The sequence below is a fragment of the Balaenoptera musculus genome, chromosome 18, assembly GCF_009873245.2.
Source record: "Balaenoptera musculus isolate JJ_BM4_2016_0621 chromosome 18, mBalMus1.pri.v3, whole genome shotgun sequence".
NCBI lineage: Eukaryota > Metazoa > Chordata > Mammalia > Artiodactyla > Balaenopteridae > Balaenoptera > Balaenoptera musculus.
In genome coordinates, this window is record NC_045802.1 from 130,783 (window position 1) to 154,652 (window position 23,870).

A 23,870-nucleotide genomic window follows, 5' to 3' on the forward strand; every position below is an offset into this window, starting at 1 on the left:
ATCCCCACCTGCGAGCAATTAGGTCTCAGAGAGACGGGCGGGCGGGGGCTCTCCCCGGGGCGGGGCGCACGGCAGGTCGGGGCGCGGAACCGCACTGCCCACCGGGCCCACGCTCGCCGGGCGCGCAGCCCGCTGGAGGGGCGGGGCGGGCCGGGCCGCACATTTAAGGCCGCACCGCCGCCCGAGCCGGACAGGCAGGCGCTCGGCTGCCGCAGGAGCGAGGAGTGCGCCGCCGGCCTCGGCCCCCGCCCCCGCCCCCGGGGCCCCAGCCCGCGCCATGAGGCCGGTGCGCGCAGCCGGGGCGCGAACGCGCGGGGCGGGAGGAGAGGGCGGGCGGGCTCCGCGCGGCTCCCTCCGTTGCGCGGAGACCCAGGGCTGCCGGCGTGAAGACGCGACGCCAGACGCGGGGCAGGGGCCGCGGGGGTCCTGATTCGCAGGCGGCGCGGGGTTGGGGACTCCGCCGGGGCACTGTGGCCCGGAAGCCGCCCCGGCCTCTGAGGCCCAGGAGTTCAGTGGGCGCCCCCGCCGAGGAACGGCGCGCTGGCGTGTCCCGTGGGGACCAGGCACGAGGGAGGCCCTGCCCTCCTGGGGGAAATAACTTGCCCAGCCCTGCGCGCGCCCAGCCAGCCCTGCGCACCGCAGCAGAGGAGGGAGGCGGCGCGGGGGGCGCTGCTCGCGGGGCGGGGAGGGAGCAGCTCCCGGGAGGAGCGGCCGGAGGGAGGGCGGCGCGTGTTCCCTGCAGGTCCCGCCGGGGAGGCCTCAGCTCCGCTTCGGAGAACCCACCTCGGGCCAGCACCGCACGTCTGCTTCTCTTTCAGAAAACAGAAATTTACTCTGTGGAGCTCAGTGGAACCGGAGACATTGGGAAAACGGACAAGGGGGACGGCGAGAAGTACGGGGGCCTGAAAAAGAACTGCTTGGAACGCAAAAAGCATCAGCCGAAAGAGGAGCTTAAGAAAGAACTCGATCTGGTCAGTTGAGCCAAACGGGTGCCCCTGGGCACTGCCCTCCCCGCTGAGAGCTCGCCCCTATAACCCACCTCCCACAGAAGAAAATTCAGTCTCAAGAATTTGAAAAGCCCTGAGACTTGTTTCCTTGTTTTTAAAAAAAAATGGTGTGATAATATCTGCCCGGGGGTCAGGCCTCTGAAAGCTCCGTGCATTCAGGCTGTAGGCGCGCCCAGGTGGGACTCTCAGAGCGGAGTCTCTGATTCCAGTCTCCACCGGCATGGATGGCCCAGACCGCTCTCCTTCCCGGCGGCTTCGCTGAGATGATTTAAGCAGCCAGCTGCCACATTCTAGCTGATAAGATTGAACTATGTGAGGCAGAACCACCCAGGAGGAAAACCAAAGGCCCTGCGCTTGCTAGGTTTCTGGGTATGTTTGCCTCACGAGGAAGAATTTCAGCGGTAAGAGAGTTGGCCTTGGCTTCAGACAACCTGAGGCTCAGCTGAGGTCCAGTTCTCCGTGGCTGGTCTGTGACTCGGAGCAAACTTCTCAGCTTCGCTGAAGCTCCATTTTCTTTACGTAAAGTGGGAAATAAACAATTTTTGTGGGTCTGTCAGAGAAAAAGTGAGATAAGAATGAGAGTGTTCTTAATGCAAGTGTTTTGTGGACGTGCAACCCTGTTTCTAGTAAAGCTGGCTGCCCTGGAAAAGAGCTGCCCTAGAACTGAAATGTGACACTGCATCTCAGGACTGCCAAAGGGGAAACTTCTACCCTGAGTTTGAGATTATGCTAGGTTGTCCCTGCGCTTCACTGCAGACCTTAAAGCTGTGATTCTTTGAGCAGCTGGTAGTAGTGTGTGCTCACGTGTGCTATTGAGCCAGTTGTTAAACACTCAGGAATTCGGCGAGCTGACTGATACTGTATTAGTAGCCTGAAGCGTGACTGGGGTGAGAAATCAGTAAATGCTACAAATCGGAGCTCTTTATTTATTTTTCCTGGAGAGCTCATTAAACAGCACACACCACTAGGCATTTGTCCATGTATCTTCTGAAGACACTTAAGACCACAGCCCTGGAACTGGACTGACCTGAATTGAAATCCCAGTTTGACTGAAATTCAGTTCCCTGTCTTGAAAAATTGGAATTAAAAATGGTACCCACCTCTTGGAGTTGTTAAGAGGGTTACAGAGAAAGCAGGAGAAAGACTGAGATAGTCATTCTTATTTCCTATGTATCTCTAGCAGTTAGGGGTGAAGACATAACTAGTCTTACTTGAAATTGCTAATCATAACGTGAATATATATCCATTGTATCATATGCCTGTAAATTACAATGATAACCTCCCTTGAGATTGGAGCATTTTGTGAAGATGTATAATACAGAAAAATAATTTCCATAGTATTGGCCAAAGTGCTCCCTTGCTTCCTTGCTGAGATACATCTTTCTTTCCCTCTTTTTTCACAACCTTCTCACAAGAATCCTATGATTTGTGACTGCATACTTGGACGCCCTTGCATCCCGACCCCTCCAGCAAGTTAGAACCTTGATGAGAACTATAGCATCCCTGGCTTCTGAAGGCCCAGGCGGATAGTGACTCAGGCCTGGGCCACCTGTTCCAGCAGAGTTCACTCCCGCACCCTGCCCTGCTCTCATCCCCAGAGCCGGGCTAGCAGGAGAGGATAGTGCAGTGCAGCCCCTTAAAGTCTGAGGTCCATCCATGGAACCAATGGCTCTAATCATCCTTTAACTTTTCTCTGCCCAGGACTTGGTGTACTGTGCACAGAACTGTGTCTTAATCCTTTGACTCCCCAGCAATATCACATTCAGTTGATATTGGTACAATGAACGAATGAGCAAGGCAGATCTGGCTGAGGAGAGAGCAAAAAGTCTCTTTTGTACCATGAAACGTTTTTGCATATACTTGAGAAAAGAGATGGTTCTGGTACCAGTCACAGTATAAATTTTTGTTTCAGACAATCAGAGTTTTAGAATCCTGAATGTTGGGTTTTCTAGGTGGGGTGAGGAAGACTTAGCCCTGGGTTTTCCGCCACAGGAAGAGGCTTCTATCCTTTGGCCCAGAGATTCTCAAAGGGAGAGGAGAGGGGGACTTTGCTCCCCAGGGAACATTCAGCAATGTCTGGAGACATTTATGGTTATCACTTCTTAAGGGAGGGCGCTGGTGGCTAGAAGCCTCTACAACAGAGTTATTGGCCCAAAATGTCAATAATGCCAAGGTTGAGAAACTCTGCTTTAGCCTAATGATTCTGTGGCAAAATTAGCAAGTGTGGGCCACCCCACCCCCAGCCCCGGTATTTATTTGGCAGGTTTTTATTTTTTATTTTTTTTAATTTATTTATTATTTATTTATTATTTATTTTTGGCTGTGTTGGGTCTTCGTTTCTGTGCAAGGGCTTTCGGCAAGTGGGGGCCACTCTTCATCGCGATGCATGGGCCTTTTCACTATCGCAGCCTCTCTTGTTGCGGAGCACAGGCTCCAGATGCGCAGGCTCAGTAGTTGTGGCTCACAGGCCTAGTTGCTCCGCGGCATGTGGGATCTTCCCAGACCAGGGCTCGAACCTGTGTCCCCTGCATTGGCAGGCAGATTCTCAACCACTGCGCCACTAGGGAAGCCCCTTGGCAGGTTTTTAATCTGAGGGCTTCTCTGACAGTGAACTGAGTCTCAAGTACTGGAATAAGGAAAGGCATGCTTCTCTCTACCAGACCGCCTGCCCAGTGAGGGCTGCGTGGGTAACAGCTGTCAGGACATGAAGTGGTTCGGCACTGCTCATAGCCCTCCACTGATCCCACAGTTCAGGTCTGAGTTAAGTGTCCAGATCACTGGTGCCTGGACAACAGGTGTGCTAGGATTTGCATGTGCTGGAGACCAGACTGAGGTGAAATGCACGGCTTTGCTCAGAAAAACTAAGGACAGCTACTTTGTGGTAAATGGCAAGTTAAGTCTGAACTATTCAGGGGTGGCCAGAAAATCCCCTGGCCAGTGACCACTCCTGCAGCGAGGTTCTCTTCTCTCACTGCAGTAGCCCCTGGGACAAAGGTTCCTTCTTTTCATCCCACACTCCCTGGCCCCTCTGCCTTCCTCAGTGCTACTCCCAGCTTTCATGGGCTTGTCAAGGCTTAGGGTTTGAGTCTCGGAATTATCTAATTCACTCTGTTCTTCTTTTCATGGGCTTCAGGATGACCACAAACTCAGCAATGAGGAATTGGAAACAAAATATGGTACAAACATCATTACGGTAAGTCATCAGAGAACCAGTGACAGGGGAGAGAATCCCGGGACTGTGCTCAGGGTTTGTGGAAAAGAATGAGTGACCTAAAGCTGCAACTTGGAGAATGCCAGCCCCCCACATGCCCACCATGTGAGACAGGGCTGGTTCCCCTCAGGAGCTGGCCCGTCTGAACCACAGCCCTGGCCAAGCCCTCTGCTGAGCTGTGCGCTTGGTCACAGACAGTTCTTTGACTGTGATCGCAGCGAAGCTGTGGTGACCCCAGGAAGGTTTGGATGCTTCCTCGTTGTCATGGTCGGGGTTGCTTTTAAACCCCGTGCCCAGGATGTATTAGGGTCTTATCAAGGCCTCCTTCCGGAAAGGGACAAGGCTGCAGGGCACACCATGTGCCTCATAAAATCTCCCACCGCAGAAGTAGGGCTTCCTTCTGTGAATTCAAATCTCAAATCTCAAAAGTTTTGGTGTCTTAACATCAGGAGATTTGGGTACACCTGTTCAAGTCAACAAGGACACCTGCAGTGTGAGGAGCAGGCGATGCCTGGGTTTCAGGAGTTCACAGTGGGCAGGGGAGGCAGATGTGTAGGAAGGCACGCAGCAGCCACGCTGCTCCCCGAGGCGGCATGTGAGAGGCCGAAGGGCACGCTGAGGGAACGGCGGAGTCTGACAAGCGAGGCTCCCTGGGTGGCGCAGTGATTGAGCTGGGACATAGTAACCCTTACCCACCCTCTGCAGAAATGTGACATCCAACCCAAGGGTGGGGAAACGTCTGATTTCCGTTTCTTTTGGCTCTGCTTTCTCAGGGTCTCTCCAGCACCCGGGCTGCTGAGCTCCTGGCTCGGGATGGGCCCAATACCCTGACCCCCCCCAAGGAAACCCCGGAGATTATCAAGTTCCTCAAGCAGATGGTGGGGGGGTTCTCCATCCTCCTGTGGATAGGAGCCATCCTGTGCTGGATCGCATATGGGATTCAGTACTCCAACGATAAGTCCTCCTCCCTGGACAGCGTAAGGCCCTGGGGCTCCTCCTGGGTTTGCTGGTAACGGGGTGGGGGGCGGTGAGGGGTCAGCACCGTAACGCAAGGGCAGAGCATTGGGCTGGGGTCAGGGGTCCACCACTGATCAGTCACCACATGAGTTTGAGAAAATCAGTCATTTTCCCAAGTGTAAAACAGAAATTATATCTGACTTTCTGGTGTCTCAGAGGCAGTATGAGCATGAATTTTTCAGAGAGAGAGAGAAACACAAAAGTTCCTGCGTGGAAGAAAAAAAAATCGATATCCACGTGAAGTGTTTTTGGGCTTTCTCTCCTCAAAGCTAATTCTCTCCCTTTACTGTGGAGAGCTTCTGTGCCTGCTGATAATGGAGGACTGAAACACAAAACTGTATTGGCCAACATGATGCTGAGAGAAGGAAGCCAGATGCAAAAGGCCACATACTGTACGATTCCATTGATGTGAAATGTTCAGAGCAGACCTGCCCTGGATTCAGAAAGCAGATCAGTCAGTGGCTGCCAGGGCTGGGCTGGAGTGGGGAATGATGGCCAGTGGGCTCAAGGGGACTTATGGGATGATGGATTGTGGTGATTGTCGCACAACTGTGTACATTATTAACGATCACTTAATTATATACTTCAAATGGGTAAACTGTGTGGCCTGCGCATCACACCAGGACACTACTGCCATCTCTCTCACTGGTGTGGAGCACCCTGGCCCTAGGATCTGGCCCATTCCTGATGCTTGTTTTTCTGATTGACGCCTGTCCTCCTCACCCAGGTGTACCTGGGCTCCGTGCTTGCCCTGGTTGTTATTTTAACCGGGGTCTTTGCCTATTACCAAGAGGCGAAAAGCACCAACATCATGGCCAGCTTCCACCAGATGATTCCACAGGTGGGTGCGGTACCCTCCGTGGTGTCTTCGAGACTCGAGATAAGCGAGCCTCAGGCTGGGGGAGTGGAGGAGCTTGGAGGCCTGGGCCCCCTCCCTGCTGTCTGCAAAGTCTTGGGCAAGTGACCTAATCTCTGTGGAGCCCCTGTTTCCTCCCAGGGTTTTGAGATGATCAATGAGATAAGATGGAGAAAAGTGCTTAGTCGAGAGCAAAGCGGGGCAGCAACATGAGTCGTTGCACAGCCTCTCCCGTGACTGCGCCTCAGTGCTGGTGAACTGTTTAGACAAAAGCAGTTCAGGTGGTTCTGAGCGTGAACCGAGGAGGCCGACCTATGATTCTTTAAGTGTCACCCTCTTTGCTCCCATTTCTGAGCCTCCCCGCGTGTTGCCCCAAAGTGCCCTCAGTATGGGAGGCCCCCCATCCCTCCGCCCACAGGAACCCGGGAGGGGTCCCCTGGGGAGACTGCACACTGCTGTAGGCACGGCGGGAAAACCGCAGCCTCGCTGGTCTGCAGGGCTGCTGGACAGAGGGGACTCCGGGTGGGATCCTTTGTGCTCGGAAGTGGAGACCCTTCTCTCACTCACTCCATTAAAGTTTTCCCGACCTGAGCAAGATGATTAAACCCTTTGGCTCAACCTTCAGGAGTCTTCCTGGACCTCCCAGCAGGATCGTTCATCCTTAATGGTCTCCCTTTCCGCCAGGCCCAGGGCTGTCGCTCTGCTGGGCCCTCCCATGGCAGAATTTTCTGGGTCGAAGAATATCTCCATGAGGTCCTACTCAATAAAAAATAGTCTTAGGGTCTTCAGGCCCCAAGTAAAAGTCTTTGTTTCATTTTCTGCTCTTCTGACAGCTGTGGATCCTAGCGCCTCCCTTCCTGAGGTTTGGGGAGGGTGCAGGAGGGCCAGCATCATTCCAGGAGGCAATCTGAGGCCTGGGTCGTGATTTTCTTTCACAGCAAGCGCTTGTCATTCGAGATTCAGAGAAGAAGACAGTTCCTGCAGACCAGCTGGTGGTGGGGGATATAGTGGAGATTAAAGGAGGAGACCGGATCCCTGCGGACATCAGGTTGCTGTCTGCTCAGGGGTGTAAGGTGAGTGTCACAGGCACCCCGAGGATCGTGCTCGTGACCAGCTGGCTTGCTGTGGTCTTTCCAGGTCTCGGTGTAACTGGGGAAGGGACAAGGTGCCTGATCCTGAGCTTGTTTCAAAACTTCTAGGTAGATAACTCATCTCTCACTGGGGAGTCTGAGCCCCAGCCCCGCTCCTGTGAGTTTACCCATGACAACCCCCTGGAGACAAAGAATATCAGCTTCTTCTCCACAACCTGTCTGGAAGGTAAGTCCAGCTGCTTGCGGGACCGCATGTTCCACTCATAGCACTTCTCCGTCTTCAGGCTTTGTTTTTCTCTCTTTACCGTCACTTGCTGCAAAGGCTTCTCCAAGAGAAAACGAGGAATTGAAGAACCTAGAGAGCTGGTGTTCGGCCTTAGTCATGTCATGTGCTGACTGGCCACGTAAGCCACCAAAGAGAGGTCCGTGAGGCTGTGGTCCCTCCTAGCTGAGGACCCCTGGAATAAAATGTCTGCTCCACCTGTAGGCACAGCGACGGGCATGGTCATCACCACGGGCGACCGCACCATCATGGGGCAGATCGCCTCGCTGGCTTCGGGGGTCCAGAACGTGAAGACGCCCATTGGCATCGAGATCGAGCACTTCGTTCACATCGTGGCAGGAGTGGCGGTCTCCATCGGCGTCCTTTTCTTCATCATCGCGGTGTCCATGAAGTATTATGTCCTGGACTCCATCATCTTCCTCATCGGCATCATCGTGGCCAACGTGCCTGAGGGTCTCCTGGCCACTGTCACTGTGAGTCCGCGCTACTAGTGGTCGCACCCTGACCCTGCTAACGTGCCACTCTGCTGTGCTGGGTGGGCGCCCGCCACGGCTGAGTCTGCTCCGGCAGGGGCGACCGTGGTACATTCTGAACAGACTGTTTCTTAGAGGGACAAAAAGCATTGTGGTTTGTTAATATTTGAATGCATTGTTCTTGAAAACTTATATTTTCATTTTCAGGAGATCTGTCTGCAAATCCCTTAAGATCTAGATAAGACAGTCTTGAACCACCATTTACGGATTTTCTAGAAGCCGGATACCTTCCCTCACATTTCCACTGTTCTTAAAAGGAAAACAAACAAACAAACAAACTCCTTTGGCAGTTTCTACAGTTGAGGGACTTGAGCACACTTTTTACCTCGCTTCTCTTCCCTCTCAGACTCGCACGGACACACACAAATGCCCTCCGTGTGTTCCTGCAGAGCAGTTCAGCCCTTTCCTGTGCTTACGTCCAGGTTCAGCTTTGGTTCTCCCTGCTTAGCTCACCCTTGAACAAGGCCCTTCTCTGCAGTGCAGGCCCTACAGGCGGGGAAGAGGGCTTCGTATCTTCAGTCCTGTGTGAAGGTGGCCTGGCGCCATCCTGAGCAAAGACAGAAGTTTTTGATTCCAGGTCTCCTCTGACTCCAGCAGAGAGTAATTTGACAGAATTGGAGGCAAACAGAACCCTTTGAGATCTGCAGGGTTCAGAGAGAGCAAAGAATGTTTAAATATGGAGCTCTTAAAGTGAAACAAATGCTTCGTGATTCCCCAAAGCAACAAGGTAGCCCTTTGGGACAAGCCCATTGGCAAATAGCGGCCGAAGTCCGTCTCACGCGTTCTTGCTTGTGTATGACAGCCAAGGCCCCCTTTGTAATTACACGTGACTTGCCTGGCTCTGCGACCTGTGGGTGCTTTAGGATCATTTTCCTCAAGGGGCAAAGGGACAGAAGAGTGTTCCACATTTAATAGAAGAAAGGACTGTGGCATATCCATGTATAGGGCTTTGTATGCTTTCTCAGTCACTGGGGCTGATGCAGCTTTACTGCATCTGTAACCATACCTGACACTAGTCCAGCTCTACCTGTTTCTACGTTATTGAACCCGAGTTCAAAAGGGTGGTTTTTCTCCCAGCTTCTCCCTCTCTCCTCCGTCTAGGTGGCTCTGTCACTGACGGCAAAACGAATGGCCAAGAAGAACTGCCTGGTGAAGGGCCTCGAGGCAGTGGAGACCCTTGGCTCCACCTCCATCATCTGCTCAGACAAGACGGGGACCCTGACCCAGAACAGGATGACCGTGGCCCATCTGTGGTTCGACAACCAGGTCTTCGTGGCGGACACTAGTGAAGACCATTCGAGTGAGTCTTCGGGCGCATCCGGCCGGGCCCTGCATTGCGGACTCAGCAGCGGGGCTGGTCTGCAGCCTTGGGGTGAATAGTGCTGTTCGGGGTGCGAGCCCAGCACCCTTGGCATCCACTGTTCTTCTTTCCAGATCAAGCCTTTGATCAAAGCTCTGCAACCTGGGCCTCCCTGTCAAAGATCATCACGCTGTGTAACCGCGCTGAGTTCAGACCAGGACAGGAGAGCGTCCCCATCATGAAGGTGAAGGCCCTGCGCACGGTCTCAGTTGCAGCCAAAGCCAAGGCACTTTCTCTCTTCTGATTTGGTGCTTGACTTCATCTCTCCAGCTGAGTAGGGTTTATACTGTAAGAGCAAGTCTAATCACAAGACCTGTAGAAAATTTTTTTCGCTGTAACTAGCTTCGAGAAATCTAAGAGTTCTCAGAATATTCACGTGGGCCTTTTGAAAATTCTGTCTCTTTCCAGAAAATGAATGTGCCTTTAAGTTACTCTCCTAACTTCTTTACCAGCTAAAAAGATATAATCAAAGGTTCCTTATTACATAAATGCCATTCACTGATGGTTAAAATGTAATCGGCTAGAAATAGAAGGAGGGGTCTTAGAGCGTATTCCTCTGGGCTGCGTGGAGCTCTTGTATAATTGCAATATACGAAACTTCTCTCTCTCCTCCCCTCCTTTCCTCCCTCTCCCTCTCAGGAGTCACTGAATCTGTGTTCTCCTGGCTTTTCTGTTTGCCATCTGTTTCCTTCATTGACTCTTACTTATATTTTTTGTTCGCTTTTCTTTATCAGCCAGCTCATTAATTGGCCAATCACTTCTCTGTATCTTTCAAGTCCTTATCTCCAGTTCTAATTTCTCACCCAAACTCCATGCATCTCCAGCTAGCTGTGTGTTTCCACTTAGAGGTTTTGCATGCTAGACACTCAACAAATTATGTTTTTCACCTTCCACCTGTACCCAAACTTGCTCCAAATTAATATCCCAAATTTTCTATTTTTCTATGCCATAACCATTTTACTTGTCATCCTTTTGGAAGTCATCTTTAACTTTCTCCTTCCCAAATATCTAGTGAGTCACCAAGGCCTATTACTCTTGTTTCAGAATATCTAACTTTACATTTCTGTTAATCACTAATACCTTGCATTGGAACAATTGTACCAACCTCTTAATTGGCCTCCATGATTCTGGTTTATCCCTCCCCTGTCTTTCTTGCATGCCACTAATTTTCCTTAAATACTTCATTAGTTAGATGGACTACTTCGTCTAACTTTGCTCAAGAACTTTCCATGCGTCTCTATTTTCTGCTTCTCGAGTGTAGGTCTCCGCTTGCCTTTTGGGGTTCTTTACATCTGCCACATCCTCCATGTCCACCTGTGCTTCAGCACTCGCGATAGAGTTTCCCCAACACGTGCCTTCCTTCATGGCTTTCTGGTTTCTAGAAGGCTTTCTTCTGCTCCTCTCTCTGTAGGTAACCCACCTGTCTTTCTTTCTCTTTTTTTTTTTTTTTTTTGTGGCTTGCGGGATCTTAGTTCCCCGACCAGGGATTGAACCCGGGCCCTGGCAGTGAAAGCGCTGAGTCCTAACCACTGGACCGCCAGGGAAGTCTCCCCGCCTGTCTTTCAAGATCTAGTTCATAAGTGCTTTTTTCATGGAAACTTCCGGCTCTCAGAGCTCTCACTTTTCTGAACTCCCCTAATGCCAGCAGGTGGCGCCCTGCAGTTAACAGTCCTAAGTCAGTCACCAATTGTGGGGTAACTTTTCTCTCTCCAGTAGACAGGAAGCTTAGGTTACGTGTTGGTTTGTTGCAAATGATCAGAGAAGAACCAGATTATGTGCTGCAACTATTTATCTCTTGATTCGCAGAAAGCTGTGGTTGGAGACGCCTCAGAAACTGCTCTTTTGAAATTCTCGGAGGTCATCTTGGGTAACGTGATGGAAATTAGGAAAAGAAACCGCAAAGTAGCTGAAATACCTTTTAACTCGACCAACAAATTTCAGGTGAGTGTTTCGTCGCAACTGAATCTTTATCATCACTAGAACGGCGTTTCCACCTGTGTAAGTATCCTTTGGTTAATATGTATTGTGAATGACACTTGACTTCAAAAATAGTCCTCAGAGATGCAGGGCCTGGACATCTGGTAAACCCAGAACAGGTTTCCCTGAAGTAAGTACAGAAAAAGAACGGTGAAGGTCCTGCCGTTCCCACGCGTGATCCGTCTGTGTGACGTGCACGCTCACATGCGCACAGACGCACCAGCACCCGCGCTGGGTAATTTCGGCCAAGGAGGGGCAGCAGCCACATCCCAAAGGACGAGAGAAGGGTGGGGCGTGGGGAGAAGCGGCGCTGCCCCTCGTCTGTGTCAGGCACTTTACGTGCTCTGTCTCATTTAATCCTCATGATAAGCCTGTGAGGTGGGACCAAGTAACCCCAACTGAAGGGTGAGGAAACAGGCCTTAGAAAGCGCTGAGGTGACAGAGTCACACAAGCATCTAAGTGGCGCAAGCAGTTTTCACACCTCTGACTCCTGAGTCTATGCTTTTTCTACTGCAACACAGAGTGTGGGCAGTTCAGTTCAGGCCATGTTGGTAAGCCTTGCCCTTCGTGAAGACCACTGAGCACCCGCCACACTGCTTTCCCCTTCTGCCCCACGGGCAGTGCATAGGCATCTCCTCCCCCCCGTGGCTCAGGAAGAGAAGGGCGATCCTTGCCTAGTTGTCACCCCTCATGCCAGGGGTGCCCAGCAGTCAGGTTAGGACAAAGGACAGTTTCTAGCCCAAGGTGCTGGCACAGGTGGGATTCCCTGTAGACTCCAAAGCTGAGAGTGGGGCATCGTGACTTGGTCTTTGCATAACAGTAAATTATATAAATAGGATAACCATGTTTGTGTACAAGTTTCTGGTGATTACCCACACATTTTCTTTTTTTTTTTTTAATTAATTTATTTATTTATTTTTGGCTGCGTTGGGTCTTTGTTGCTGCTCGCGGGCTTTCTCTAGTTGCGGTGAGCGGGGGCTACTCTTTGTTGTGGTGCGCGGGCTTCTCATTGCAGTGGCCTCTCCTGTTGTGGAGCACGGGCTCTAGGCGTGTGGGCTTGAGTAGTTGTGGCTCGCGGGCTCTAGAGTGCAGGCTCAGTAGTTGTGGCCACAGGCTTAGTTGCTCCGCGGCATGTGGGATCTCCCCGGACCAGGGCTCGAACCCGTGTCCCCTGCATTGGCAGGTGGATTCTTAACCACTGAGCCACCAGGGAAGTCCCACTCACCCACACATTTTCTTTGGAAGGAATTTAGGACTGGAAAATAACTGTGGAGCAAACATCTTTGTGGGTGATTGACCAGTAAAAAATCATGGTTAGCAAAACAGACAACTAACAAAATGTATGATGTAAAATGTAGAGGAAATTCGATCTCTGTTCATAACATAGTGAAAATAGAATGAGTAGCAATTCTAAAATAATAATTGTAACAATAGCTATCATGTGCTAATTTCCACACTTCTCACAACAATTCTGTTAGGCAGCAGAGAAGGAGGAAACAGTTCACAGCCAGCAAGGGCCAGAGCCAGGACTCAGGCAGACCCAGGGGACCATGCTCTTAGGACTGGGCAGGATGGCCTTCCAACCGTGACTAAGACTTAGAGTCGCCCGGGGCTCCGTCTTCTCCAGGGAAGGCTTCCTCGTCGTGTGAGATGTGAGGAAAAGCGGGTTCTGTGAGGCCTCGTGTGCAGAATGATGAGGGAGAAGGGGACTCCCCACTAGAGAGTTGGTCTAGAAAGGAGAGGGTCCTTCAGAAGCGGCCAGAGAGCCTCTGGGATGCTGTTAGTGCCATTTTATATCCACACACGAGCAACACTCAGCACTAAGCAAGGTGGCTGGGGGTCATGACCTTGGAGGGTCTGTGGGGCATCGTTCAACCGAAGGAAACAAAGTAGACAATCTTAGAATAGCAGTTCCCCAAACTGAGACTGGTCCATTAAAATATTTTCCATAGTTTATGGCAAATTGGAAAATTAGGACAATATTTTATAAAATTTTATATGGAGATGAAAGTATTGAATTTAGAAGATTATCCTTTATGTCCTGCATGGTTAGGGCAGGGACTCTGGGGCCTGCTGGCCAGAATTCAGGTCCCAGCTCAGCCCCCGGCTAGCGGTCCCTGAACTCTCTACACCTCAGATTCCTTCCTTGTAAAAGGCAGTAATCATGGTACCCATGGCCATAGTTTTGAGGGCAGTTTTGAGAATTAAATGAGTCCATTTAATTTCTGGGCACTCAGAACAGTATACACAATAAAAGTATTTATTATTCCTACTTTAAATGCTAAAATGCCCTACCTTTCAGAAAATGATAGTGACAGTAGATGGAGGTTTTTGGTTTGGTTGGTTAGTTGGTTTTTTTAATGTCGCTACTTGGCCATGTGAAAAAAGCTGCAACCTTACGTTTGCCCTCTATGGTTTTTTTTTTTTTTTTTTTTGTACTCATCTCTGATATCCAAAAGTCTATAAACTACGGGTTTAGAATCAACTGGTAGACCCAAAATGATAGAATTTTTCTTTGTAACTTACTCATTCTCTCCCAAACACTCCAGCTTCCTAAAATTCTTTCCAGGGCTTAGAAGGGTACCTGGTATAAAATAAGGTCTAGACTTAGCCACTTTATTATTGTCTATAAATTTTTTCACATTTTTCCCGATTATCTTATTAGGGTGCATCTAGAAGTAGAATTGTGAGGTCAAAGGGTAATGATGATAAAGTTGTGCTTCCTGTTACTTAGCTGTCCCCCCGGAGGCCCGTGCATGAGAGGCCGTCCTCACAGCGCTCGCGTCCTCTGTCACATCCAGGCAGTGACACTGCCCACGTGCCTGCCTGGGTGCAGGACGGCTCGGGTCTGCAGGGAGGGCAGTCAAGGCAGGAGGTGAGACAAGGCAGCTCCCAGCCCTCTGACCCCACGGTCGCCCCAGGAGATCGTGTTCGAGGCAGAAGTTTTCACAGGATGACAACGCATCTGGCCTCCCTAAAGCAGCCAGTTTCTGTTTGAGAGACAGACTGAGTTTCCCCCTGCGAGACACCCTGATTCAAATTCAGGGGGTCCCCCTGGGCTGGGACAGAGTCTAGCTCTCTGCATATTGCTTGGGCACAAAGTGGAAAGGACAGACTGCGCCTGCAGAGAACGCTCGTTCTTTATAGATCAAGGACCACGAGCCAACAGAGAAAGGGGTGTTTTTAATCTTGTCGTGTTGCTCATTTAAAGATCTGTCCAGTTCAGGCCCTCAGTAGTAAAGACGGTGTCATTGCCCGACGCCACACTGAACATGCTCGACCCCTTTCCCCCGCAGCTCTCCATACACGAGACAGACGACCCCAGTGACAAGCGTTTCCTCGTGGTGATGAAAGGGGCCCCTGAGCGGGTCCTGGAGAAGTGCAGCACCATCATGGTCAACGGCCAGGAGCAGCCTCTGGACAGGAGCACGGCCAAGGCCTTCCACACGGCGTACATGGAGCTGGGCGGCCTGGGGGAGCGCGTGCTGGGTGAGCAGAACCCTGATCCCGCCCGTGAGGCCCGCGGCTCTCTGCCGGCCCCCGGCACACGAGGAGACAGGCCTGTGATGTAGCGGAGTAGCTCTGGCGTCCACTTGAGTCATAAAGGAGAAATGGTCAACGTACAAGAGACACTGTGTGATGGATAGTGTGCGGGGCGGTCCCTTCCAGGTCAGGGAAATCTGGGAAGTTACCGTGGGGGGGGTCGCATTTCATTCTGGACCTTGAGTGAGGGAACTTGGAGGGAGGTAGGGCGCACACTCACGCAGAGGGAACCTCGCGGGCCAGAGCACAGCGGTGGGAACGGATGGAGTGGCGCGCGCCTTGTCGAGGCTGCAGGTGGACGAGGTGCCACGGTCCTGGGAAACAGGGCTAGAAGGGTCGTGTGGAGGTCGGCTTGCAGCGCCCTTCTTGGCGGGGACAGGAGCGGAGTGGGTCTCAGCAGGAGGTGCTGCCCTCACTCAGGCGAAAAGCGATTTGATCCCAGACAATGGGAACGTGAAGGTCACACACAGAGACTTTGTGGAGGCAGAATTGGTAAGACTTAGCAGCTAATTAGAGGGGAAAAGTAAGTTTAAAAAAAATGTTGACGTTTCCCACTGAGCAGTTAGGGGAAAAGTACTGCCAGTAACTGAGAGAAGGGGCCGTTAGAGGTGGAAGGAACCTTAGAAGCACAGCCACCGTGGCAGAAGCCTGTCAGTGGCAACGTAAGGGGTATCACAGGACATGTTCTGCTGGGAGAATCGGGGGCCGACGAAACAGCAGCTCTGAACTACAGGGTGATGGATGGGCTCAAGGCAGCAGAAGTTCATACTGACGATAAGGCTCATTAAACATCGTGAAAGCTCTTGCCAGTAGAGATGGAATCTGTGGAATGTGTGTTTCTACAGGACATTTGAGTCTGTAAAGCAAATAAAATACATAAATGAGTTGATAATGCTTGAAGAGTGCCCCACAGCACCAGGTAGTCTTTCAAGGCGGGATTGCTGCCCGTCTGAGTTGCTCTAGGACCCTCACGTTTGACCTCTCCCTCACACGTGACTGAAGGCTGAACACCATGCCCTTCCCCTGATGCCCCAGTTCCTTCCCTGGTTTGTGCAGGAGCACACGCTGTTTTCTCTGCCGAAAAGGGCCTTCCCACCGCCCGTCCCCCGTTCTTTCCCCGGAAAACAGCCGGCTCCTTGCTCAAGAGTGAGCTCACATGACCTCCTTGGCGCAGTCTTTCCTGTTCTCGGGTGGTTGAGTGTAGCCCTGCTCTGTGATGCTTGCCACGCTCCGGGCTCTTCATCTCTTTATGTCTGTCCCCCACTAAACTGCAACCTCTTGAGAAGTAAAGGCTGTCCGCTTCTGGGCTTTCTGTTTCCAGAACATAACAGAGAACCTAATGCGCACGGAGTAAATTATTTGGGGATGAAACATGTCTTTCCTAAAAACAACATGTGTTATGGAACTGAAGGAATTAAACAGTTCTGGTTAAACTCTAAAGTATTGGTAAAATACAAGGACTGAGGACTGAGGACAAAGGACTGAGAGTGTATGAAAATGTTCCTTCTTTCTTTCTTTTTTTTTTTTTGTTCCTTCTTTCTTGTGTCATTTCTTATCCTAGTTTCATTGACTCCCAAATTTATACCCATTTCAGGTTTCTGTCATCTCTACCTGCCAGCAGACGAGTTTCCAGCAACCTATTCATTTGATGTAGACACAATGAACTTTCCCACTTCCAACTTCTGTTTTGTGGGCCTCTTATCGATGATCGATCCGCCTCGGTCCACGGTCCCTGATGCGGTCACCAAGTGCCGGAGTGCAGGGATCAAGGTGGGACTTACACATTCCTGAATTAACAAGTCCTCCATTGATGTTGGATCCCTTTCTAGGAACATTTGTCATGGGAGAGTCAGTATTTAGGTCTCTTCAACTAAATGTCATAATTCCCCTTTTTTTAGTCTCCACTTTCACTGTACTAAGATTTCAGTAACTGTCCCATAAAAGCAAGGTGATTGTGTCTGTGTGGCATAAACCACAAGAGTAACTGCAGTGAGCAGAAAGCTGTGTCCCTGTGCCATGAGGTGGTCACATCTTGCCCTAGACTGTGATAGACAGTAATAGGTTTTATTACTTAATCTCGAGGTCCAGCTTCCATACTCCATTTCCCTCATGATATAAAAGCCAAAATATGAATTCCATTACCGTGTGAATTCCAGGGCTGTGGAGCGTCGTGAAGCTGCCCAAGGAGACATCCTGTCAGCCCTTTCACAGATAAAGTTATGTCCAAAGGAAAGGCTGGATGTCAGAGGAGGAAACGTAAGAAGCTTAGGAGCAAGGGCAGATCTAGTGGGATCAGTGTGCCCTTCAAAGACAGCTGTTTCTTTGACCTAAAGATCAAGGACGGCTCATTAGGGCAAACCATAGTCACCCCTAGCCGTGCTGTACGGGGCCGTGGTGGAGCAGGCGATAGCGAGCTGTCCCTGCTCGGGTACCTGAGTCCCTCACTGTCCACATGCCCTTCTCGTTGTTTGTGTCCTAGATCATCATGGTTACAGGCGATCATCCAATCACAGCCAAAGCTATTGCCAAGAGTGTAGGTATCATTTCCGCCAACAGTGAGACAGTGGAAGACATTGCAAAACGCCTCAACGTTGCTGTGGAGCAGGTTAACAGGCGGTGAGCTCGGAACCCCCCCCCAGCAGAACTCAGGTTCTTAGCCACGGGGCCCTGTTGCCTCTAAAGAGCTATGCTGCTGTGAGTGTAAACCCCCTTCCTGCCAGACATCCTCTCAGGGTTATGCGAGGCTGCTTTACTCTCTAACGTATGCATCCATTCCTTCCTCAAAATTTGATTGAGCACCGAACACGTGCCAGGCATGGTACTGATACCCCGAGGGTAACCTGGATGCATGTCTTGTATGAAATTTCAGCCCAATGAAGTAGATCTGAAAACTTCAGTGCCTAACTTAACGTGAAGAAACTGGAGCAAAGACTTTACAGGAAACTACCAGCCATTGATGCAGTTGTATAATCAGGGATATTGAGAACCCTTTGCGTTCCATGTGCCCTCCTAGTCTGCATCTTGCGTATTTATTCCGTTGGCTTCATAATGTGTAGCTATGGAAACATACTTCTCTTTGCTTTTTACTTGGTAGTAAATAGAATGGAAGCTTCGTAAGGAAAGACTGTTCTTCTTGTGTCTCCTAATTCTTTAAATCATGTTCATCCTTTAGTCCAGTCATCTGTCCATTTATTCTGTATTCTTTCAACAAATGATTGTTGAGTGCCTAGTGTGTACCAGGCACTGTGCCAGACACTGGAGCTATAGCAGAAACAGACCAGACACTCTCCCCACACTTGGGGAGCTTTCCATTGAGCCAGAGGGGAAGAAAAATAAATTAATTGTGATGTGGTAAGTTCAGTGAAGGACGCACAGGGACAAAGGAGCTGGCAGTGGGAGCCTGGACTGTTGATCATTTAAATGAGTCAAAGGCTCCAAAGTGTTAGTTTGGAAATTAGTGTCATTGGCTTTATTATACTTTCATGCATGTGGGGAAAAAAGGGAAAAACCAAAGAACCTCTTCTAGTTTACCCAAGCATTTATGCCTTTTAGGAACACAGAGCTGTCAGGTAGTGAGTTACTACCAGGGCAACAAATTACCAGTTAAGACAACCAAACAGTTGAACAGCCTCTGGGCACAGCAGCAATATCTGAAGTCTAAGGGTCTTCCACTGCTCCTTTGTGTAAATAGCATTCATCTATGAAGACAGGTTTGGAGCTTTTGTTTATCTATTTGGATTTTTTAAATCGTAAGATTATACTTTTTCTTACAAGTTACCACACAGGAGAGAGGGGTGGGTGCTTTGTGAATGTTTTCAATTGTCCACTTTATCAACTCCAGCTTCATGATCATAGAATAACTCTTTTTGCAGCTCTGTGGGGAAAGGAAACACCCTTTCTTTCTTAACTTACTTTTATATATATATATATTTTTTTTTTAATAAATGTATTTATTTACTTTTTTTTAAATCCATTTCTTTTTTTTAAAATTTATTTATTTTTGGCTGTGTTGGGCCTTCGTTTCTGTGTGAGGGCTTTCTCTAGTTGTGGCAAGCGGGGGCCACTCTTCATTGCGGTGCACGGGCCTCTCACTATCGCGGCCTCTCTTGTTGTGGAGCACAGGCTCCAGACGCGCAGGCTCAGTAGTTGTGGCACACGGGCCTAGTTGCTCCGCGGCATGTGGGATCCCCCCATACCAGGGCTCAAACCCGTGTCCCCTGCATTAGTAGGCAGACTCTCAACCACTGCGCCACCAGGGAAGCCTTTACTTTTTTATTTATTTATTTTTGGCTGCATTGGGTCTTCGTTGCTGTGCACAGGCTTTCTCTAGTTGCAGCGAGCAGGGGCTACTCTTTGTTGCGGTGCGTGGACTTCTCATTGCGGTGGCTTCTCTTGTTGCGGAGCACGGGCTCCAGAGCGCAGGCTCAGTAGTTGTGGCGCACAGGCTTAGTTGCTCCGCGGCATGTGGGATCTTCCCAGACCAGGGCTCAAACCCGTGTCCCCTGCACTGGCAGGCGGATTCTTAACCACTGTGCCACCAGGGAAGCCCCATATATATACATTTTCTTACCAGAATATAGGAAGACCTGTAGTTTGAGTCAAGTGCTAGAATTCCAATATTTAGCACCGATAGGAAAGAACAGACCTAAAAAAAAAGAAGAAAAGCTCAGAACTTTAAGAATGAAAAAGGCATGCAGTGTTTTGTACTTAAGGATGTTTAAGCTGAGATTAGAAGGCTGAAATGTGGAGTGTTCGCCAAGGGAAGGGAAGTCGATGTAGCAGGACATGTGAGGCCTTTGCATGGAGAGTCGGGGGGCTCAGAACTGAGAAGCCCAGTGGGCTGCGGGCAAGAGTCAGAGGGGACAGACAGCACGGGCTGCACCCAGCCCTGCAGACCGAGTAGGGATTCCGGGGTCTGCTCAAAGCACAGCGGAAGCCTCGGGAGAGTGTTCACAGGGGACAGCACAGTCAGATCTGCACACTCAATAGTTTCTAGAACCTCACTTTTATAGTCAGCAGATAAAAGCTTTCCTCAAAGAAGACCTCAATAAACTTTTCTCCCTGCATAGCTCATGGCATAGCAGACACTATAAATAGGAAATAAACAACAATAAAGAATTGTTACCCATGTGTTTAGGCATACGCTGGATTCTAGGACCCAAAACGTACAAACAGGCAGTTTTTTTTACCCTCCTTTTACTTGTTGAGTAAAGCATTGCCCCAGGAAGTACCACCTCTCACATTCCTGGAAGGAAATGGCTAATTGGCTTTTTCCTGCTGTTGAGTGATGCAAGGAAATGCCTTATTTGTCAGCCTTAGTTCACTGTCTTGAAATGAGACCAAAGTATCCCCAGTACCCACACGCCCGGTTATCCCACCAGAGGACTGGGTGTCAGGACTTTGGGTTCCAGGTAAAATCAAAGAGGTTCAGCCCACCTCCCGCCCAGAACAGTGTTTCAACCTTGGGCCTCAGCCAGTTCCTGCTGCCCTTCTAGGGACGCTAAGGCCGCTGTGGTGACCGGCATGGAGCTGAAGGACATGAGCCCGGCGCAGCTGGACGAGCTCTTAGCCAACCACTCGGAGATCGTCTTTGCCCGGACGTCCCCCCAGCAGAAGCTGATCATCGTGGAGGGCTGTCAGAGGCAGGTGGGTGGACGCAGCGCCGGGGGAACCTTCCAGGTCTGTCACCATCCCGGAGGGGCATGCAGCGCTGAGCGCTGGGCCCCCATCCTCACCTCCCCACATCTCCACCCATCGGGGCTGGCTGTCTGCTCACTTTGGGGCCTTGCTGCAGGCTACCCAAGGGCCTTGCGACAGTGAAGTTTGGAGCTATGGGGGATGTGAGTGGACGCAGGACAGAAAGCTCAAAGCCATAAGACAGGGTACCCACTGTCGCCTGCACACACACTGGGTTGTTTCCTTCCAGTTTTGTCGAGATCTAATCGACACACAGCACTGTATAAGTTTAAGGGGTGCAGCATAGTGATCTGACTTGCGTATGTCATGAAATGATTATCACAGTAAGTTTAATGAACAGCCGTCTCATATAGATACAAAATTAAAAAGAAAAAAAAATTTTTCCTGTGATGGGGACTCTTAGGATGAATTCTCAACAGCTTTCCTGTAATGTTGTGTGTTACATCCCCAGCACTCCTTGTAACTGGGAGTTCGTACCTTTGACCCCCTTCCTCCAGTTCCACCTCCCCTCACCCCGCCACCTCTGGTAACCACAAATCTGATCTCTTTTTTTATGTGTTTGTTTGTTTGTTTTTATGTATAATTGACCTACAACACTGTTAGTTCCTGGTGTGCAACATAATGATTTGATATTTCTTTACAATTCAAAATGATCACAACAATTTATTCGATTACCACCTGTCACCTTACAAAGATGTTACATATTGACTGTGTCTCCCATGATGTACATTTCACCCCTGCGACTCATTTATTTTGTAACTGAAAGTGTGTCTTCATCCCCCATGCTTGTTTCACTCAACCCCCCCACCCTCCCCTCTGGCAACCACCTGTTCTCTGTATCTATGACTGTTTCTGTTTTGTCACGTTTGTTCATTTGTTTTGTTTTGTAGATTCCGAATATAAGTAAAATCATACGCTATCTGTCTTTCTCTGACTTATGTCACTGAGCACAACACCCTCTAGGTCCATCCACGTTGTTGCAACTGACAAGATTTCATTCCTTTTTTTTATGGCTGAGTAACATATTTACACACCACATCCTCTTTATCCATTCACCTATTCATGGGCATTTGGGCACCTTCCATATCTTGACTATTGTAAATAATACTGCAATGAACATTGGGGTGCATGTATCTTGTCTAATTGGTGCTTTTGTTTTCTTCAGAAAAATACCCAGAAGTGGAATTGCTGGATCCACTGGTAGTTCTATCTTTAAATTTCTGAGGAACCTCCATACTGGTTTCCACAGTGTTTGCACCAATTTACAGTCCCATCAACGGTGCACAAGGGTTCCCTTTCTTCCATATCCTCGCCAACACTTGTTATTGGTTGTCTTTTTTTTTTAAGTCTTTATTGAATTTGTTACAACATTGCTTCTGTTTTATGTTTTGGTTTTTTGGCCACGAGACACGTGGGATCTTACTTCCCCAACCAGGGATCGAACCCGCACCCCGTGCAGTGGAAGGCGAAGTCTTAACCACTGGACCGCCAGGGACGTCCCTGGTTGTCATTTTGATAATAGCCATTCTCACAGGTGTGAGATGGTACATCACTGTGGCTTTGATTTGCATTTTCCTTATGGTCAGTGGTATGGAGCATGTTTTCATGTGCCTGTTGGCCACCTGTATATCTTCTTTGGAGAAATGTCCATTCAGATTCTCTGTCCATTTTTTAATTGGGTTATTTATTTTTTTAATGGCAGGTTGTATGAGCTCTTTGTATAGTTTGGATATTAACCCCTTGTTGGATATATCATTTGCAAATATCTTCTCCCATTCAGTAGGTTGCCTTTTTGTTTTGCCAATAATTGCCTTTGCTGTGCAAAAGCTTTCTAGTTTGATATAGTCACACTTGTTCACTTTTGCTCTTGTTTCCCCTGCCTGAGAAGAGAGATCCAAAAAAATATTGCTAAGACTGATGTCAAAGGTGTACTGCCTATGTATCCTTCTAGGAGTTTTACGGTTTCATATCTTATATTTACATTTAAGTCTTTAATCCATTTTGAGTTTATTTTTGTATATGGTGTGAGAAAGTGGTCCAGTTTCATTCTTCTGCATGTAGCTGTCCAGATTTTCCAACATCATATATTAAAGAGGCTGTCTTTCCTCCATTGTATATTTTTGCCTCATTTGTTGTAGATTAATTGCCCACATTAGTGTGGGTTTGTTTCTGGGCTCTCTGTTCTGTTCTGTTGATCCATGTGTCTGTTTTTTGTGCCAGTACCATAGTGTTTTGATTACTGTAGCTTTGTGGTATAGTTTGAAATCAGGACGTGTGATACCTCCAGCTTTGGTGTTTTTTCTCAAGATGGTTTTGCCTATTTGGGGTCTTCTGTGGTTCCATACAAATTTTATAATTACTTATTCTACTTCTGTGAAAAATGCCATTGATATTTTTTTTTCTTAATTTTTTTTAAATTTTATTTATTTATTTATGGCTGTGTTGGGTCCTCGTTTCTGTGTGAGGGCTTTCTCCAGTTGTGGCAAGTGGGGGCCACTCCTCATCGCGGTGCACGGGCCTCTCACCACCGCAGCCTCACTTGTTGCGGAGCACAGGCTCCAGACGTGCAGGCTCAGCAACTGTGGCTCACGGGCCCAGCCGCTCCGCGGCATGTGGGATCCTCCCAGACCAGGGCTCGAACCCGTGTCCCCTGCACTGGCAGGCAGACTCTCAACCACTGCGCCACCAGGGAAGCCCAACCATTGATATTTTGATAGAGATGGCATTGAGTCTGTAGATTGCCTTGGGTAGTATGGTCATCTTAACAGTATTATTCCAGTCCAGGAACACAGTATATCTTTTTATCTGTTTGTGTCAGCTTCAGTATCTTTCATCAGTGTCTTATAGTTTTCCGAGTACAGGTCTTTTACCTCCTCAGTTAAATTTATTCCCAGGTATTTTATTCTTTTTGATGCGATTGTAAGTGGGATTGTTTTCTTCATTTCTCCTGAGAGCTCGTTGTTAGTGTATAGAAATGCAACAGATTTCTATTTACTAATTTTGTATTTATTAGTTCTAATAGTTTTCTGGTGGAGTCTTAAGATTTTCTTTGCTTAGTCTCAGGTCATCTGCAAACAGTGACAGTTTCACTTCTTCCTTTCCAATTTGGATTCACGTTGGTTTTAATTATTCACACACATCTTGTTTGGAGCTTGTTGCTCTTGCTTCTGGGATTTCCTGCCTTAATCTTTCCCCCCAAACCCAATGCGGGCCTTCATTTTGGCTCTGGCTGACCTCGCAGCCTCAAGACAAAGGGAGTGGGTGGCCCCTGCCCAGGCTGCTCACTCACCTCCT

General features: G+C 49.3%; 1 protein-coding gene across 1 annotated transcript in view; it reads left to right on the forward strand.

The window, feature by feature from the left end:
* Positions 1-256: 256 nt before the first annotated feature.
* ATP12A (ATPase H+/K+ transporting non-gastric alpha2 subunit) overlaps positions 257-23,870 on the forward strand; it is a 28,866-nt gene continuing 5,252 nt past the window's right edge. The window contains exons 1-15 of the mRNA XM_036831087.1: positions 257-286; positions 819-971; positions 4,141-4,200; positions 4,992-5,195; positions 5,963-6,076; positions 7,030-7,164; positions 7,291-7,408; positions 7,670-7,938; positions 9,100-9,298; positions 9,433-9,542; positions 11,165-11,299; positions 14,633-14,825; positions 16,474-16,649; positions 17,359-17,495; positions 20,375-20,525. Coding sequence (XP_036686982.1) covers positions 278-286; positions 819-971; positions 4,141-4,200; positions 4,992-5,195; positions 5,963-6,076; positions 7,030-7,164; positions 7,291-7,408; positions 7,670-7,938; positions 9,100-9,298; positions 9,433-9,542; positions 11,165-11,299; positions 14,633-14,825; positions 16,474-16,649; positions 17,359-17,495; positions 20,375-20,525 — 2,163 coding nt within the window. The 5' untranslated portion in view covers positions 257-277. The remainder of the gene's footprint in view (positions 287-818; positions 972-4,140; positions 4,201-4,991; positions 5,196-5,962; positions 6,077-7,029; positions 7,165-7,290; positions 7,409-7,669; positions 7,939-9,099; positions 9,299-9,432; positions 9,543-11,164; positions 11,300-14,632; positions 14,826-16,473; positions 16,650-17,358; positions 17,496-20,374; positions 20,526-23,870) is intronic.